Below are 19,184 nucleotides of genomic sequence, written 5' to 3' on the forward strand. Positions count from 1 at the left end.
GAAATACACCCTTCCTCCCGCCCCTTAAGATATAAAAGGAGTTTTCTAAAAGACATTAAGAGCTGCTAACTGGAAACAGCTGCTGCTTAGGACTTTTTGCAGCTCTCCAGGCATCTGTGAGGATTCATGGGAAAAGCCGTTAGTACAGAGGACACCTCTTCTTCTCACGGAATGATCAAGAAGGGACTTTTAGAAAGTTCCTCTCTGCGCACAGCAGTCTTTGGCATTTTTCTGCCCTCTTCCTAGTTTCATTCAGAAAAGAACAAGGAGGTTGTACTGAAATAGTGGGCCTTTTTCTCCTTCCTTCCTTCCCTTTTTTTTTTTTAAAGCAGGCTTTTCTGAGAAGGTGGACAATGTGGTGAAACCAGGGGCTTGTTGTGCCTCCTGCAGAGAATTCCACCAGATCAAACAGACGGTACTGCAACTGAAACAAAAGGTACATTTAAGAAATATTGAAGTCATAGGTATTGAAAAAGGGGAGAAATTGGCAGGTGAATTCAATTGCTTGAATAGATTGTAGGATTCAATGTGTTTTCTTGAAAGCACATCATCCGTTGCCATTTCACACGATGTTTTTCTAAAACAGGGGTCACCAAACATGGCAACTTTAAGACTTACGGACTTCAGCTTCCAGAATTCTCCAGACAGCAAATTTGAAGAAAAATTCTGATAGTTAAAGTCCACAAATCTTAAAGTTGCCAAGTTTGGAGAACCCTGTTTTGAAAGCTAGATGGCCTACATCAGTGGTGGCGAACCTATGGCATGCGTGCCAGAAGTGGTACTCAGAGCCCTCTTGGTGGGCACGTACACCGTTGCCCCAGCTCCACCTCCCCCCGCAGCCCCCTTCTCCTCACCAGCAGCCACCCAGAGGAGAGTTGCCCCCAAGCACAGTCCACGCAGAGCAGCACAGCCAAGGGCATGGCAGCCAGGCAGCGGGGACAAGACTCTGCCCTTGCGCCGTCACATGCAGATGATGCTGCGGGGCATGGGCAGAGGGCATGGCTGCCATGGCGCTGCTGGGCTGCCTGGACAATCTGCTGCGGTGGGCCATGGAGGCGGTGGATGGCCATGCGGGTGGGCAGGGCGTAGAGTGGGGGTGGGCAGGGAGGTGGGGGCAGTTTTGGGGCACTTGGTCTCTAAAAGGTTCACCATCACTGGCCTACATGAACTGATTTGGGTTAGAACTAGGCAATTTTAAAGATCTCTTCCATTGGAATGGCTGCTTTTAAAAAGTCACTTGAATGTGTGCTTATACTTCCCACATTGAAAGGAACATGTCATGGGGCCCCACCAGGTCAAACTGATTTGTTATTATTGATTTTTTTAATGAACCATTTCCCATGCTGTTGTAGGGAAAAAGCACAGTGGTCGTATGCAAACCTATTTCTGCACTGAAGCTTGCTCCTTTTCTTCCATGAAGAAAACCCATATGGGACTTGAGGTGCCTGAAGGATGCAATGAATTTTTGCTAGGGAATGGACAGAGTGAGAGTTGATCTTCCTTGGACTGAGGCAGCACACATTCAAGTATCTCCTGATTATAAGCCAGCCATTCTCTCTGAGCCCAATTAAATCATACATCATTCTTATGGAAATATTAGAGGAGCTTCCCACCCTCACCTCTTATGTTGCCATAACTCCCAAGAGGAAACATGGGATAAAAATACAAAAATAAATAAGAATGTATTGACACTGATCTCTTGCAGGGAAATATTACTTTGAACCTCATAAGGACAAGCTGAAAGTCTGAAAATTAAAACTCTGAGCATAGCATTTAGGGACACGTGGCAATGTTAGCCTGGCAAGGTAGACCAGGCAAGAAATACAGGAAATCCTCGACTTAACGACCATAATTGACCCCAATATTTCTATTAAGTGAGACATTTGTTAAGTGAGCTTTGCCCCATTTTGCAACTTTTCCTGCCACAGTTGTTAAGTGAATCACTGCAGTTGATAAGTTAGTGACACAGTTGTTAGGTGAATCTGGCTTCCCCATTGACTTTGCTTGTCAAAAGGTTGCAAAAGGTGATCACATGACCTTGGGACACAGCCGTGGTCATTAGTATGAACCAGTTGCCAAGCACCTGAATTTTAATCACATAATCATGGGGATGCCGCAAAGGTCATAAGTGTGAAAAACGGTCATAAATCACTTTTTTCAGTGTCATTGTAACTTTGAAGAGTCACTAAATGAATTGTTGTTAGTTGAGGACTACCTGTAAACCAGGATTACTAGCTCAGTCTTTCTACTTAGATTACATTAACAGAATCTTGCAAGACTCATACCTTATTTTTACTCTCCCCAAAATTAGGGAGAATCTCTTTTGAGAGATGTTTTTGCCACCCTTCCTCTGTCAGATCCAAATTTCATTTATCAGACTGTTGTCTGGACTGAGGCTCTTCCTCCTGTTTCCCAAGGTCATTCCCACATAACGTTACACGGAAAGCAAATTGCAGATAGTGAACTCACAATGTTTGAGAGCTTTACCCTTTCTTTTCACTTTCCCCCACATTCCTAAGATGCTTGTTGTGGAGCATTCTGGGGAAAATGTGACAGGCTTGACAGATCTCACAAAATGTGTGAAAGCAGTATTTCAGTGTTGCTTCTAGGTAGGACATTATTGGGTGGGACCGAAAATTGCAGCTGTCAATCCCTTGGGTGGTAAAATGAAACATTGGCTCACTTAGTTGATATGATTGTTCTGGTGGTTTATAGTAAGATCTTGAAGATTATTATAAATTCCAGTCATGGAAGGCAGCAATGACAGACAGTTATAAACTGGACCATTTTTTACCAAACCCAGGATTGGACATGCCTTCCAAATTGCAATCTGAGTTTTTAGTATGTGATGGCAAAATTCAAACATCTTGAAGAATATCATGCATGAATTGATCCTAAATTATCCTCTGGAATTCTCTGCATTGGTTAGGATTTGGGGCAGTCATGCCAGAAAAGCTTTCCTGGACGTAGACATTTTTCAGAAATTTCTGGTTTAATCTTCTACTCTATCCCCTTGACAGAATTGCAAAACTAGTCAGAATGCTTTTGCCAAAGGAAATAAATCACAGACAGTCGAGGCATACAAACAATCCCATGTGTGCAAATATTCTGTATGTGCTTACTCAGATACAAGCAAGTATGCATTTAATTAGAAGAAAGTCCTAGACTGGACCTAGCCAGTCCATCTCCAAGCCAAGTCGGCAATTATTTTTGCATGGAACCTCTTCAAAATTACAACATAACATGTAGGCTTCAGCAAGGGTTAAAATTCATCTCCGTGACTGTTGCCCCTCTCAATAGGGTTCTGTACAACTATTTACATTCTTGTGGGGAAAGATTTGTGCATGAAGTAAGGCTGAGGTCATTCTCAACTTGCGATTCCAAGACTGAATCAAGACAGTGGAATGAAACAGAAATGAGTTCAGTGTGTGTTAGCATCTGGTGAGGACAATAAGAAGGCTCCACACCAAAAGCAGACAAGTGTTGAAATCCAGAAGAGGTCAGTGGTTCTTCCAGAAGACAGTGGCAAGTGAGCATACTGGCAAATGGGAGAGCCAACTCACATGATCTATGGCAACCCACAAAATCAGGTTGCCGTAGCAAGCCGACCTTTGTCTTTTATATGTTTAATGCTTTCTTAAATACACAATTATAATAACCCATCTACCTATCTGAGAAAGAAAAGGTTTTCTCAGTGTATGGAGTATGACTTTAGCAGTGAAAAGCCTTCTCTGGCTTATCAGTAGAGCACAGGTCTTGAATGGAGTTATCTTCATGTACAATCATGAATCCTTCATAAAGCTGTTCAGGCCAGTGCAAGCAGGCCCTCAACTTCAGATCTCAGCAGCTCCAGCCCATGTGACCAATGTTAAAGAACTATGGATGTGGTATTTCAGAATATTTGCAGGCTTTTAGTCCCTGATGAGAGACCTAGGTAGTACCACAGCTGTAGATTCTAACAAACTGTTTATATACACAGTGTGGGTACAAAGCAATAGCACTTAGACTTATATATCGCTTCACAGTGCTTTACAGCCCTCTCTAAGCAGTTTATAGAGTCAGAATATTGCCCCCAAAAAACTGGGTCCTCATTTTATCAATTAACCACCTCGGAAGGATGGAAGATTGGTCAACTTTGAACTAATGAGAATCGAACTGCTGGCAGTTGGCAGAATAAGCCTGTAATACTGCATCTAACCACTGAGCCACCATGAATTGGATTTTGCCCTTCATTCTAAATCCTACTTTCTTTTTTGGTATTCGGATCCATCAATAAATTTAATCCTTCAGTGTGTCAGACATGACATCAACCACTTTGTCCCCTTTGCAAACAATAGATCATAGTTCTGAGTATGATCATAAAAGTGCCAGAGTGTTTCTAGTTTCAAAGCAAAGTAGTAGTCTAGCTGAGGCCTCCTGTATAGTAGAGTTTTGGGGGTAGGGATTGGGGGAAGAGCTACATTATGCTAAGCTACATGGCAGAAGTCAAATCTACTCTGACTCTGGTCCTCAGTTGCAATTCGAATCTGAACATAGTAAATGTAGGCCATCAATTGTTGTTTTATTACGTTTACATGATTCCTTCAGGTTATGCAAGACAGCAAACATGGAAGCTATCTCATTTTATTCAGTAAAAGGAGAAAGGCTGGGAAGCAGATGGTGCTTCCTATTGCAGCCTGGCATGCTATCCATTCTATCACTTTGAGGCTTCCAAACTTAGAGTTAGGGACATAGTAGCTGAGTCCTGTATTGAGATAAAGAACTTATACTGCTTAATGAAGTCAGTCATTCAGCTAAATGAAGTTGAATAGGCAAGTGACTTCTAGTCTATGACACTTCTTTTATTGCAGGTTGCTTGGCTACCAAATAATGCTGTTGACCTTAGCAAACCAATCACAGGAGAAAAAGTACTTGCATCCAATGCTTACATACCTGGCCCTCCTGGGCAGCCAGGGGATCAGGGTCCTCCAGGTAAGACAATAAAATAGTTCCTACATTTAAAAATATCATAAAAATAAATTTGCATATATTTCATCTGTATCACTCCTCAGACAAGAAGCCTGGATCAGGAGCAGACATTAATTTTTCTTAAGATATTGTTAGGGTCATTTAGTCAGGCTTACTCCCATCTTATGAGCTGTCCAAGGTGCTGTAAACTTCACTTCTCTCTTCTAACTGAAAACTATCCACTCCCACGTTGTGCTGTTTTTGCATGATTAGTAAACTTCACGATTGGGAATGGCAGAAGTTAGAAATGGACTGGGAATTTTCCATGAAAATCTCAGCCTGGAATACTTTTATAACTTGCATTTTTATTGCAATGTATTTAAGTAAGCATTACATTATTATATAAGTGGTTATATTTTTTAGTAGATAGCCCACCCCAAATCTGGTATTTGGGAAATACAACCCCAGTTCCTATTAATGTCGTGTGTTTTGTGGTATAATGTGCAATCTGTTCTTTTGCTAATGAATTATATTATGGATTGCTGATTCTATAACTGTCTCATGTTTATACTTTGTATTACACTAATATTTTCTATATTTATTAAATTTCTGTAGCCACCTATCTCTTAAAAAGTGACTTTGGACAGCATACAACAATTAATACTAAAAGATGAATAACACATTAAAATAAGTACAATTACAAAAACAAAATTCTGCTATTTTTGTTTGCTTGTTTGTTTTTGCACTGTACCATGACAAGTTGATTATGTGCCATCAGATCATTTTCGCCTCCCAGCGCTCACATAGAAAGATTTGCTCATTGACAATTTATCCCTAACCTGGTCTTTCAGGTACTCACATAATGTGTCCAAAGTAAAACAATTTGAACCTGGTTGCTTGTACTTCGAGTAAGAATTCTGAGTTGATTTGTTGGATAATTCATTGGTTTGTTTTCTTGGTTGTCAGAGTATACTCAGGAGTCTTCTCCTGTCCTCTTTTTTTAAAGTCCAACTTTTGTTTCCATAGAGTGTCACAGGTTGCATGATCCTGATCTTTGCAAAAACAGACACATCACACCATTAGAATAATGTTCCAAAGCCTTCATGGCTGCTGTACAAAATGCTAGTTTGCTGTGTATTACATCAGGGGTCCCCAACCCCGGTCCATGGACCGGTACCGGGCCACAGCATATCAGCAACCAGTCCGCAGAAACAAGCAAAGCCCCATCCATGGGATGCAGGCAGCACTCAAAACCACACACTCTCCGGTCCTTGGAAAAACTTTTCTCCACAGAATCGGTCCCTGGTGCCGAAAAGGTGGGGGACCTCTGTATTACATGATCGCTTGTTCCTTTATTGTTGATTCTAAAAAGCAAAAGCTATTCATCACTTCAATATCTTCATTGTCAGCTGCAAGGTTGGTTGCTCTGTCTGTTGTCATTAGTTTGGTTGTCTTTATACTTAATACCTTGTGCTTAATTTTGACTTAACAATTGCAAGAATTTACTATGGAAATTCTGGTCCCTATTGTGGTCCATAAGTCGAGTACTAACTGTGCTTGCTTTAGCTGGGCAGCTGGATGAATATACACTCTTGGCATACATTCCCAACATTCTTTGTTCATTCTTCCCAGCCAAGTGGCACGATGTAGTAGCAGAGCAGGACCTGAAGGAGATTGTGACAAGTACATTCAGAGGGAAAAAATTAAATATGTAATATTTGCAATTATTTAGACATAAGGCTATCTCTCAACCAAACTTTGAATGTTAAGCTCACAATATAATGGTGTGAACGATGTCAATTTTGAACACGGCAACTATTGTCAGTGTCAAAGCAAAAAGCACTTGGTTTGTGCTAGTGGGTTTTAATCTGGAAAGCAAGATGTTAACATGTAAGCAATTTTGCCTCCAAGTTCATTTTCCACACTGGGAATTTAAAACATACTTTTATGGGCCACCTCCCTGCCTTTTTTTTTTTTTAGTCTAAAGGAAGAATTTTCACAGCCAGACTGGCCTTTCTCTTCCATTTACAAATAGGTCTGTGGTGAGCATTCTGTGCCTGATGTCTGACAGTATCCAGGACAAATAATTGCTACTCAGAGTTATGCATTATTAGAATTTCACTTCTTTTTAATATAAGGATTTTTAATTCATCAAGTTACATAACAGTAGTTGAAACAGGTCCTGATTTTCTTGGCACCAAGAAAAAAGCTGTTTTCCTTCACTTGGTTTTTAAAGCACTTCTGGAATACTTTTAATTGCTGTTGACTCCTTTTTTTATTTACTTGCTAGTTTTTTCCCCCCTTATGGTTGATTTATTTGTAATTTTTTTAAAAAAAACTTGTCAACAGCCCGAAAGTCTACTTGCAATTCTTGACAGGAAAATCATAAACATCCTTTTTTATGCAAAATTGTCCAATGAAACTACCAGCAGAATTAATTTCACTGCCTTGTTTCCATTTCAGGGGTTGCAGGTCCAAAAGGGAGCCCTGGATTCCCTGGATCCCAGGGTCCTCCAGGGGTGCCAGGCCCTAGAGGAGGCATGGGGCCGATGGGACCGTCTCCAGACCTCTCTCACATTAAACAAGGCAGAAGAGGGCCTGTGGTCAGTATCATGTCTCCATTCTTCTGTGTGTGTACAGTATAATCTCTTGATCAGATTTGATACCAAGTTTTTGAGGAATGCAATTTTACCTTCTAGGGTCCTCCAGGTGCACCAGGAAGAGATGGAGCAAAGGTCAGAAGTACAGTTTCTTGTCCTCTTCTTTCTTTTTCTCCTTTCTTCTTCCTTGTGAGAGTCCTTCTCTTTCATATAAAGGGTCATATTCAGTTTTCTTAAATTTTGGAAGGTGGAAAGGCAGAAAGTGAATAAAAAGGTAGGCTATTTTGATTCTATCTACTCCCACTTCCCAAGTATTTCTGTTTCTTTATTTTCCAATATTTGCCCCAATAATCAACTTAGAATTAACATACATAGATATTAACCCACAAACCTACAGAAAAGTTTCACTGGAATAGCAATTTGAAGCATCAAAAAAGTATTTTGATGCAGTAGTCCCTGTTTATTCATCTATGATTTATCATGTATTTCCTGTTGCATATCTTTTGCTGACTTTCAGAAAACCATTAAGAACTTGAATGTTTATGTATTGCACAACATACTGTCATTATTATATTTGTCCTGTATTGTTTTGCCTTCTTTAAAGATGCTTTAATCCACTGCACACTGCCTTGAGTCATTTCAGTTAAGCAGTTCCACAAAGTGAATAAATAAATGTGTAATAATCTTTACGTTTTGAAGGGAGCTTCTTAGTATAGGATGAAACTTGTTGATCTGAATGATTTCAGAATTGATGTTGTAGTTGTTCATGTTATGCTTAGTGATAAATAAAACTAAGAGTGTGTAAGAAGTTTAAGTTTTTATTGCCTCGGATCACAACTTTGGTCTGCTTAGAATACATCCATTGCAATCAATAGAAAATTAAGTTAGTCATGACTAATAAATCCCTTCAATTTCAGTGAGTATTCTTTGGATATGAATGATTGTGAATCTAATGAATACATTTTTGTTCTCATGGTACATACTTAGAAAGTGCTGCAGGCATTATCTTTGATAGGTAATCAAATATAAATTTTGCTATAAAAGTAATTCCTTTATCTGGTTAAAAGAAACTAAACTAAAGGCTGCAATCTTGTATACATGTTACTAAAACTTAATCCCACTCAACTCTGTCTTCTAAATTGATAAGCACAGGAGGGCAGTTCTAAGTGTGTAAAGACAACTGTTCGGAGTTTTGATTTTAGATCAACAAGATCTGGTTCAGTTTTACCACTTAACCAAAATTATGTTTGTTACAGGGTGAGAGAGGTGCACCAGGAGAAAAGGGTCCACCCGTAAGTATCACATCCAAATCTAATCTCAGTACAAATATGTTTATACATTAGTCAGGAAGTCCTGTATCTGAACACCAGATGTTCTTCATTTTAAAAAAATAATCCATTTATAATATTGTAATAAAGCAGATATAGAAGGCTGTTCATTCATTCAATTTATACAGCTGCCCATCTGACATACATGACTCTGCATGGCTCTCAAAATTAAAACCACAATAAAACATAGTAACAGAATATAAATAACCATAAAATTATATTAAAACCAAATTAAAAACCATAAAAAATTATCCAAGACATTTACAATCAGTGTACCCATCCATACGTTGCAAATAGTACCACAATCACGCAAGTGTCCTATCACAGCCAGATCCCCAGCATGATGGTAAAGCCATGTTTTTAGCACTTTTCAGAACACAAGTTGGATTAGGGAAAATCTATGGGGATGATGCTCCAAAGATGATATCCTCTTGTTGTGGTTACCTTATTAAATCTTTGGGAGGGAGGCGGATGCATTTCTTGGAGTAACTAGCAAGATGGCCAAGATAGTACAGTGATTAGAGTGATTAAATGGAAAAGACTAGGTTGTAGTCCACTCTCAGTTGCGGAAGCGTACACGATGGCTTTGAGCAAATGTTTCTCTTGAGCTGTAGTGGTTAGAATGCAGTGTTGCAGGCTAACAGCTCACACTACCATGAGTTGGATTCCTTTGATCATGACTGGTTCAAGGTTGACTCAGCCTTCCATCCTTTCAAGGTCGGTAAAATGAGGACAATATTGGGGGCAATAGGCTGACTTTGTAAGCCACTTAGAGAGGGATGTAAAGCACTGTTGAAGTGGTATATAAGTCTAAGTGCTGTTGCTATTGCTCTTCCACTTCAACCAACCTCACAGAATTGTTGCTGTGGGGAAAATAGGAGAAGAAAGCTATGTATATAGCACCTTTCACTCATATGCATAAATAATATTTACAATCTCAGTGTATCTACATTTCATATTTTTAAAGTAGTCTTGCCCTTATTATTTACAACTTTTTGATCACTGGAGAGGATGAAAGCCTTGATTCAATGTTAGGTTCTCTATAGTTTTTGGCCAGTTAGCACTAAGGTTGTTTTATATGTGTACGGTTGTTGGAACTGTTGAGTAGACACTATTACTTACAAGTGAAATATATTATGCCTTTATATCTTCTGTACAAGAAAATTGCTTTGGTTGGATTTTTGTAAAATTTCTTCAATTCTATTTCAGAATGTAATAGACTGTCAAATATGTTAAACTGTATATAAGTGCTCCTCAGTTGTGGTTTCTTTGCAAGTGGGAAATTCCTTTAAAATAAAGAACATTTGGAGTTTGGATATCTCCTGGATAAATGTCAAGAATTTTAAAAAGCAAATGGCTAGCAGGCTTCTATTTTTAAAAAATATGAATGAGAATTCCGCATCCTTGAGTCACTGAGTGGGATGCAGGAAGATTATTATTTCCTTTCTCTTAAAGGGGAAAAAAGGGTATTGCAAGGGAAAAAATGATAGACAGGATGGTTAGTTTTTGATTGCCTTTATTTCCTACTTACCCATCTTACAAGAACTTCCAAAGTGCTGAATATGAATTAAATTGCTCTCTGTTAAAGGAACTTTGCATTAACATGCTTACAGCAAAGGAATTCGGAAAACAGTTAGATAAACCTATGACATATCTAAAGCTGTAAAAAATTATAATATTATTTAATGATTTGGCACAACTGTGTAATGCCCAGAAAGATATGCAGTGTTTAAAATTTCAAAAATGTTACTCAAAGCTTTACAAAAAGGATAAGAATTTAATGGAAAATGAATTAAAGCCTTTTCTTTCTACATGGATAATCAACCAAATAAGCTACTGAGTCTTCCCAGTATGAAGAAATTTATATTACAGATAGTATGAAAAATGGTAAAATATCAAGGCTCCTATAGGCTGATTTAAAACTACTTATACTTTTTTCCAAAACATGTCTGAATTTGATACACCATTAGGTTTTCATAATAATTCTTTACAGATAAAGATAAACCATGTGCTACTTGAAGTATAGATTTATTAATTAATTAAATGTGTTTACTACTCAGTATGAATGATCTTCACACTAGAGCAATATTCATTCTCCATGAGGCATCAAAATCATCAAAGAGCTTGTTTAACAATGAAATCTTTAAAAAACTTTCTAAAAATCAGCCATGCGAAGATCAAGCTATTTTCAGGGGCAGCATACTCTACAATGTTAAGGTCATCTTCAAGCAGATCTGCATTGTAGCCAATGCTCCCCTCATTTCACATGGGGGCAGGAAACTGAACAGGTCACCTCTTCAGTGATCTGACAAAATGGGCAGAATCAGAGATGGTCCATGAAGTAACCTGGCATTGTGCCATATTTTGAATTGACCAGCATTTTGAACTGAACCCAGAAACCCATTGGCAACTCTAAAATAGCTGTTATCCAACAGCCCAATAACCACATTTTGTACCACCTATAGCTTCTGGTACAGGGCCATCAGCAGCACATTACAGAAATACTAAGTTGTGGTGCTAAGGACAGAAGTCACTTTGCTGATGCCTCCCAGTAAAGCCATAAACTGTGCACCAGCTGAAACTGGGCAAAGGCCCTCCTCACTGTGGCCACCAGTCTGTTTAAGCAGAAACCTTGAATCCAAAAGAATTTTGCAGGCCGAAAAGGGAATTATCAAAACTATGAGCAGAGGCAGTTGTCCCTTTTTTTAAAGGGAGAACAAAGCTTTTTTTTTTTTTTTTGCTTGTCACACCCTCTGCATCACATCACAAGAGCACTTAAATAAAAAAGATAAAACATCTTGCCACTGGCCATAGCGAATATAAACAGAGTTAATCTGAAAGTAGGTCGGTTGCTGGAATTCTTGTTACCGAATCCTCCTTTCTACAGCACCTCATTAATATGAGGTTTTAGGTTGGTTTCTTGGATTATCAATTTCTTACTGAGATTTGGAAAAAAAGTTGACAGGATCCGCCCAAGTTATGGACCTGCTTCTTCAGAAGCCTGGCTCCACCTAGAGGCATAATTGAAACCTATCCTTCAGGCTGACCAAGAAGTTTATGAACAAACAGCAGCTTCATCTTAAAAGGGTTTAGTTTAAGCTTATTTCTCCCTTACCAATCCTTGTCAGCCTCCAAACGCCAACTTAGGACCTGCACAGCATGTCGGGCTCAATTCAACTCATTTACAAATATAGATATCAAAATATCCTGCAAAGTTGAAAGGATTCCAACAAGCTTCATATGTCCTAATGAAGCAGTTATCAGTTATGGACAGATTGAGATTATTAGAAAATTGTACAGCCTGAAGTCGTGCTAAGATAGATCCATCTGCGAGCAATATCTGTTCTTTTCCCCAGGAATTTTGAAAATGGATTATTATTCGTTCTTCTTCTCCAAAAACAAGAAATCAGACTAACAGAATGTTATCGAGACTCTTTCTGTTTGAGAGGGTTTGCTTTTTAGTGGTTGATTTGCATTTGCAATTTTCAGCCTATGCAATCAATAGTAAGATTTGTGGATTGAAACGTGCATGCACGGGGTCTATAGTAGCCATGTTTGCAACCAATATATTGACATTTATGATAATTGACAGCACTGGAGTCCTTCCTTGGATGTTGTATAGATCGATCTACATCTGATCTAAATCATCTTTTTTGAAGTTAGTCAGTTGTAAAAATAAATCCGTATGGTGAGATGGTTTCAGTGATGCTCAGAGGTACAGTACCAAGTGAAAGTTAAACTATGAATATCTAAACGATTAAAAAATAATAATATATTAATGTTGGGGAAAACAGAAAATATTGTTTAACTTTCTGAATAATTTATATTTAAATTTATACTTAAAGTTTATAATATTTTAATGGCGGACTAGATTCCAATTAATTTACTTTATATGAAATATGATATTTTGTAATGTTATTAAGTTAGGGAGATGATTGGTTTATTAATTGTGAAAGAAACAGAAGTTGTGAATTATAGATAAAATAAATTATAATGGTAAATTGGTAGGATTGTAATGACAAAGAAATTATTTTAATGTTAAATTTAATTATAGTGGTATGGTTGTTAATAGGATAGTATTGAAAGAAGGTTTTTTTCTTTTTTTCTTTTTTTTCTTTTTTTTCTTCTTTTTCTCTTTCTGTTTTTCATACATAATGGAGTTAAAGTACTTAATAATTCGTTTATTGAATGTAATTATATTTGTTTGAGGTTTATTTGAGTTTAAAAGTTTTTCCTTTTAAGTTCTAGTTAATCCTGTATTCAGCTCTGGGAAGAAGGGGGGAGGGTTTTGGGGAGGGTTGGGAGGGATTGGGGAAGGGGTTTTTTATTGTAAAATTGTAAAAATTTATAATAATAAAAAAAAATGTTGGGGAAAACAGAGCAGAGACTGTTGTGTGCCAGCCAGAGTAACGTTTGGTAAGATGGGAAGCTATATAAATTTCATTAATAAAGAAAAGCAACTTTATTAAATTGACCCTAGTTAAGATAAGTGTTTGAGAAATTGCTTTTTACACCAGCATAGTTAAGATGAAATGAGACAGTCTCTAAAAATTGCTTTGTTTCTACTGCTAGTCATGGCAGTCAAATGCCTGGGGTCTAGTTTATGGCTGGGCACAACTGGAATAGAAGCCAACCTATCTAAAAATATCCAGTTAAATGGATGTAGTGCCCAGTTCAATGAAAGACAAGTAATGTCACTCTCTCCTTTGGAACTTTTTCAGGGGCCACCAGGTTCCTTTGACTTCTTGCTGTTGATGATGGCAGATATCAGGAATGATATTGCTGAGCTGCAAGAGAGGATCTTTGGACACAGGACTCATTCATCAGCAGAGGAGTTTCCACTACCTCAGGAATTTGCTAACTACCAGGATGTAGACATTGGATCTGGAGAGGACTATAAACAGAGGACTATACCAAAAGACACCAGAACATCTGAAGAAGGCAATCATTAAAAAAGGACCTCTGCTTTGGAAAGAGTGAAAAGGGGTTGGGTTGTGATCCACAGGTCACTTAAGCCAGCTTATTTGCACGCACCCCAGCTTAGCAGTAGAAAAATCAGTGGACAGTAAGATCGTGTGTCAGGAGGGTTATTACATTTCTTTCCCTAAACATTATGGTCCAAACAATGAGGTAGGTTATTAAGGATGCTATATCAAAGTCTTGTCTTGCAGTTTCTTCCTATATCAGAGTTCCGCTTTTTTTTTTTTAACCTCTCAGGGTTCTGGGGAATTTTGGGGGGAATTTTTTGGGGTATTTTTGAGCTTACTTTTATTGCCTGCCCACACTTCCCAATCTGAAGAAGCCCTACAGGAGGATTAACACAGTGCTTTTCCTTTACGTTTAAAGAAAGTGTAGGAATCAGGAACTGGAGAGCTAACTGTACAGTGGGACACCCACTAGAAGAACAGGCCAAAGTTATCTTAGTCCAGAACCTTCTTAAAATGGCCAATCAGTTGCCTCTCAGATGCCCACAAAGAAGAGACAGAAAAATGCCTCTTCTAACCAATCTTCCCCCTGCAGAGATACTGGCCTCAAGCCAGTGGTGGGATTCAAATATGTGAACAACCAGTTCTCTGTGTGGATGTTGCTTCCGGAAGTCCATTCTGGGCCTGGGCAACAAAAAGTTAGCTACCGGTTCTGCCAAAGTGGTGCGAACCGGCTGAATCCCACCACTGCCTCAAGCCAGAGATAACGTTGCATCTTCATCATGAATGGTCCTGTCCTCCATGAACTTATCTAATCCTCCTTCAAAGACATCCAATGAATGACTATTACTCTTTCTTGTGGGAACAGACGCATGAATTTTACAAGAATTTACTTATAAGAATTTCATTGGAAATTCTTTTTTCCTTGGAAGAAAAAAAAATGGTTTTCATCAAACTGAATGAGAACTAATAGCAACAGAAAAGTGGAGGCATCTTTCAGCATAGCCTGAGTGATTAACACCCAGAGGAAGTTTTTGTAACTAGAATATCCCACTGAAAATTGCATATTTGAGTGTTTTCTCTAGAAAAGAATACATTCTTTTATGTGGAGACCACTAAAACTGCTCTGCTAGAAAGAAAATACAATCATGTGACCATGGGGGAGGGGTCAGCTATGTCACAGTCAAGGTTGTCTGCATCATGCAATAGATCAGGGGTCTTCAAACTTGGCCCTTTTATGACTTGTGAACTTCAACTCCCAGGATTCCTCAGCCAGCATGCCACAAGTCATTGAAGGGCCAAGTTTGAAGACCCCTGCAATAGATTAACATCAGCACAACAGGGATGATCTCACATCTGCAATAGCAAATGTTCTGAAAGAGGCAGGATAGCTCCAAGTGCATCAGTGTAACTGTCCAGGTAAAGAAACCTGGATATTGGCTACAGTACTGTGGCCGAAACGGTTTGTAAATTGCACTGTTAAAGTTGTACTCTATTTTAAACATGCACTGATAATGTATAAAGTTATATAAATATTTTATTGTTCAACACTTTTTCTTCTGTTTGAATTTGACTCTTCCTTCTTCACCAGAGAGATTATCTTAGCTGAATGCACCTGAACATAGAACCAGACGCAAAGTAAGATCTAAATTTATGCCTGTAAAATATCCTCAGTGTGGATAGTCTGAAGTGGTATTTTGAAACCTTATAACTTACAAATTGGTCAGTCTGTGATTAATTCAGTGTTTCTTCTTGTAATAGTGCAGCAAGATGGGTCCCTCCCAGTTGCCTCTGGTGCCTTAATCATTGTGTCTTCTGCTACTCGCAGTGTTTCTCAACCTTGACAATTTTAAGGCATGTGGACTTCAACTCCCAGAATTCTGGGAGTTGAAGTCCACATGCCTTAAAATTGTCAAGGTTGAGAAACATTGTCTAGTGGCACCTGACGAGGGAAAGTCTTTAACTGGAGCCTCTCTGTCCACTCCTGCTTCCTACTGGCAGGTCTGTTGTAAGGAAGAGTTCAACAGTACAATAATGAACCAGTTGAATTAGACGTCTGGAATTTTAATGGAAAATTAATGGGAAGATGATATAAAGCCAGAACTAGAATGGAAACTTTATATGTATATGAAATTAAGCCTTCTTGGTTGCCATTGCAGTTAAATATATGCTCTGTTTAAATCATGCCATTGCTATTTTATTAATGCCAATTTAATCAACTATTTTGTAACACTGTAACGAGACAATCACAGGTATATTTTTGTTCTCTCTTTTTTCAAGCTGTCGCTTAACATATTTGCAATAAAACGGTGATTGGGTAGAAAACGCTTTTTAAAACCACTGCCCCAAGGATGCTGTGCAATGCTAAGGTCAAATGCCATTGAAAATAATTGGAAATAATTTTGCTTCCCCAAAAGAGAGGGAACCCCCTCAACATTTCTGCCAGTGGAGAAGCCCTGTGTATTTACAGAAAGCTCTATGGCAATGGTTCTCAACCTTTTTTTCCTGGCGACCCCGGTCATAAGGACGCGCCGCGCATGCGTGGCGGGCGCAGATGCGCACCGGCGCCCCCATGCGCGGCGGGGATGCGCGGCAGCGTCCCCATGCATGGCGCGGATGCGTGGCGGCGCCCCCATGCGTGGCGCAGATGCGTGGTGCGGATGCGCGGTGGTGCCCCCATGCGCGGCGTGCATGCGCAGCGGCGCCCCATGTGCTGCGCGCATACGCGGTGCCGCCCTATGCACGGTGCGCATGCGCGGCGGCACCCTATGCGCGGTGTGCATGCACAGCACAGCGCACATGCGTGGTGCCGCCAGCTGACAAAAAAATGGCGGGCTGCGTTGTTTGGCGACCCCTGTGAAATGGTCGTTCGACCCCAAATGGGGTCGCGACCCACAGGTTGAGAACCGCTGCTCTATGGTTTAGATGCGTTGTTGGAAGAATGTCTTAATTAATACAGCAGTACAAACTGATACGGCATGGAGCTCATTGGCATGCCCTAAAAAGGACACCAGTCCTTTTTTTCAGGAGACCACATTTTTAAAAGTCAAAAAGGATACTAAGTGGTATCCCCTTTCCACTTTGCACTTTGATTGGAAGGACATAAATAATGCTTGGAGAACACAGTACCTCTGTTACGAGCTTTTCCTTTTGTAGGACTGCTCTGTAAATATTATTGTTATTATTCAAAACTGCTAATTATGTGGAAGGGTTCACCCCAAGAATGGCTAAAATCTAAAACTTTTGTCCAGATTCCCTGAGTTTATAGGCACCTCCTGTCCAATTCAGGTAAATACAGGTAGTCCTTGACATGATCAGAATGGGAACCGGAATTTCCATTGCTAAGCAAGGTGGTTGTTAAATGAGTCACACCTCATTTTATGACCTTTTTGCCACAAATCAAGCTTCCCCTTATTGAGTTTGCTTGTCGGAAGCTGGTTGGGAAGGTCACAAGTGGCAATCACAAAAGCCTGGGATGGAGCAACCATTATAAATACATGCCAGTTGCCTGAGTTTTGATCACATAACTATGGGGATGGTTGTAAGTGTGAGGACTGGTTGTAAGTTATTTTTTTCAATGCTGCTATAGCAACATTGCTAAGCAAATAGGACATACAAGTCAAAGACTACCTGTAGGATTATCATTTCCCACAATAAAACAAAATCTAGTATTTCTCCAAGTACAAACTTTAAATCTTTTTTGCTTGGTATTTTGTTATTTGGCACAGAATACAAATACGAATAAGAAGAAGTAGAAACTTAAGCATAACTTTACTGATTAATCAATTGACTATTTGAAAGGAATAGGCATCTGCTACAAGTAAGTAGTAGTGAAAGAAGAGGAAAAAAGAGGAATAGTTTCCATTTGAGTAATTTCTTCAGATTTTAAGGCGATCTCTGCCTATAATCTGATGAATAAAGTCTCCCACAGAATCCTCATGTAAATGAATGAATGATGCTAGGACAAAACAAATGAATTATACCATAAATTTCTAGGATATATGCTATCATTTTTCAGATGATGTTTTATAGCAAACAAACCAAAGGAACCAAGTATTGTGTCTTTGTGCACAGGTAGAAACATATGTAGTACATTATTATTTATACTAATTATATGAAGTACTAAAAATGTATAAAACTGTAATTATGCAGTATATTTGCAAATAAAGAGGGATATTTTTTTAATGGTGGTGTTGACTCTCGTTATCTTTTTTTCTGGCTTCTTTTTACAACTGCCTTTAAAGAGACAGTGGCTTCACTGGAAGCAAAGAGATCAAAGGGCTAATAAATCTATCTTTTTGAATGAAGGGATATTATTTTCCTCAGAGATTCAAACACAGAGATTTACATTTGCCTTGGATAACAGCCAAAAACAACAGGAAGACTTAACCATTTTCTCTGAGGGAACCCATCATCATCATCATAATAAAGTTGGAAGGGACCTTGGAGGTCAACTAGTCCAACCCCCTGCTCAGGCAGGAAACCTTTTACCATTTCAGACAAATGGCTGTCCAATCTCTTCTTTAAAACTTCCAGTGTTGGAGCATTTACTGCTTCTGGAGGCAGGCTGTTCTACTGGTTAATTGTTCTAACTGTCAGGAAGTTTCTCCATAGTTCTAGGTTGCTTCTCTCCTTGATTAGTTTTCATCCATCTATTATTATTACAGATAAAATTCAGGTAAAGTGTAAAATTTATTTTCAACATTGCCTATTGCAAGCCATGCATCTAAAAAGGGTGTTGTGCCTGTTCTACAGTTCATTTTTTTAAAATCCTGCCTTTCTTGGTGGGGAACACATCTAAGCTCCTTCCTCCTCCATTTTCCCCACTACAGTCCTGTGTGGTAAGTTGGGCTGAGACAGTGACTGGACCGAAGTCATTCAGACATCTTTGATGCCTAAGGCAGGAGTAGAAATCAAAGTCTCCTGAGTTCTATTCTGAGACTTTAACTACTAGAGCAAATGGACTCTCTAATCCAGTGGTTCTCAACTTTTTTAATGCTGCGACCCCCCCAACCGGTCGTAAGTCAAGGACTACTCAACCGGTCGTAAGTCGAGGACTAAACTGGTGCAGCACCATTTGCAGAATGGGACTTTTGGCGGGCTCAGCAGGGCAGAGACAGCCTGGACAATTCCTATTGGCTTTTGAAAGCCAATAGAATTAGACTCTATTCAAGAGAGTCTATTCTATTGGCTTTCAAAAGCCAATAGAATAAAAGGGAGTAGCAAGGAAAAGGGGGGGAAAAATGGCGGACTGCGTTGTTTGGTGATCCCCGTGAAATGGTCATTCGACCCCAAATGGGGTCCCAACCCACAGGTTGAGAACCACTGCTCTAATCGTTCACTCACTCACCCACCTACCCACCCACCAGGATTTAAATGCCATT

At 39.2% G+C, this 19,184-nt stretch overlaps 1 protein-coding gene across 3 annotated transcripts in view; it reads left to right on the forward strand.

Moving 5' to 3' along the window:
* CCBE1 (collagen and calcium binding EGF domains 1) overlaps window positions 1-15,353 on the forward strand; it is a 163,443-nt gene extending 148,090 nt beyond the window's left edge. Inside the window, exons 6-11 of one of the 3 annotated variants that reach the window (XR_005558508.1) lie at window positions 330-436; window positions 4,851-4,971; window positions 7,411-7,550; window positions 7,647-7,821; window positions 8,804-8,839; window positions 13,597-13,691. Coding sequence is in view for 2 of the 3 variants with exons in the window: in XM_039358064.1 (XP_039213998.1) it covers window positions 330-436; window positions 4,851-4,971; window positions 7,411-7,550; window positions 7,647-7,682; window positions 8,804-8,839; window positions 13,597-13,827 (671 nt within the window). In the remaining variant the exon portion in view is untranslated. Of the gene's footprint in view, window positions 1-329; window positions 437-4,850; window positions 4,972-7,410; window positions 7,551-7,646; window positions 7,822-8,803; window positions 8,840-13,596 lie in introns of all 3 variants that reach the window. The other 2 variants (XM_039358065.1, XM_039358064.1) reach the window with 2 other exon arrangements.
* Window positions 15,354-19,184: the final 3,831 nt, after the last annotated feature.

The sequence above is a fragment of the Crotalus tigris genome, unplaced genomic scaffold, assembly GCF_016545835.1.
Source record: "Crotalus tigris isolate CLP2741 ecotype Arizona unplaced genomic scaffold, ASM1654583v1 scf7180000018975.1359446, whole genome shotgun sequence".
In the NCBI taxonomy this organism is placed as follows: domain Eukaryota; kingdom Metazoa; phylum Chordata; class Lepidosauria; order Squamata; family Viperidae; genus Crotalus; species Crotalus tigris.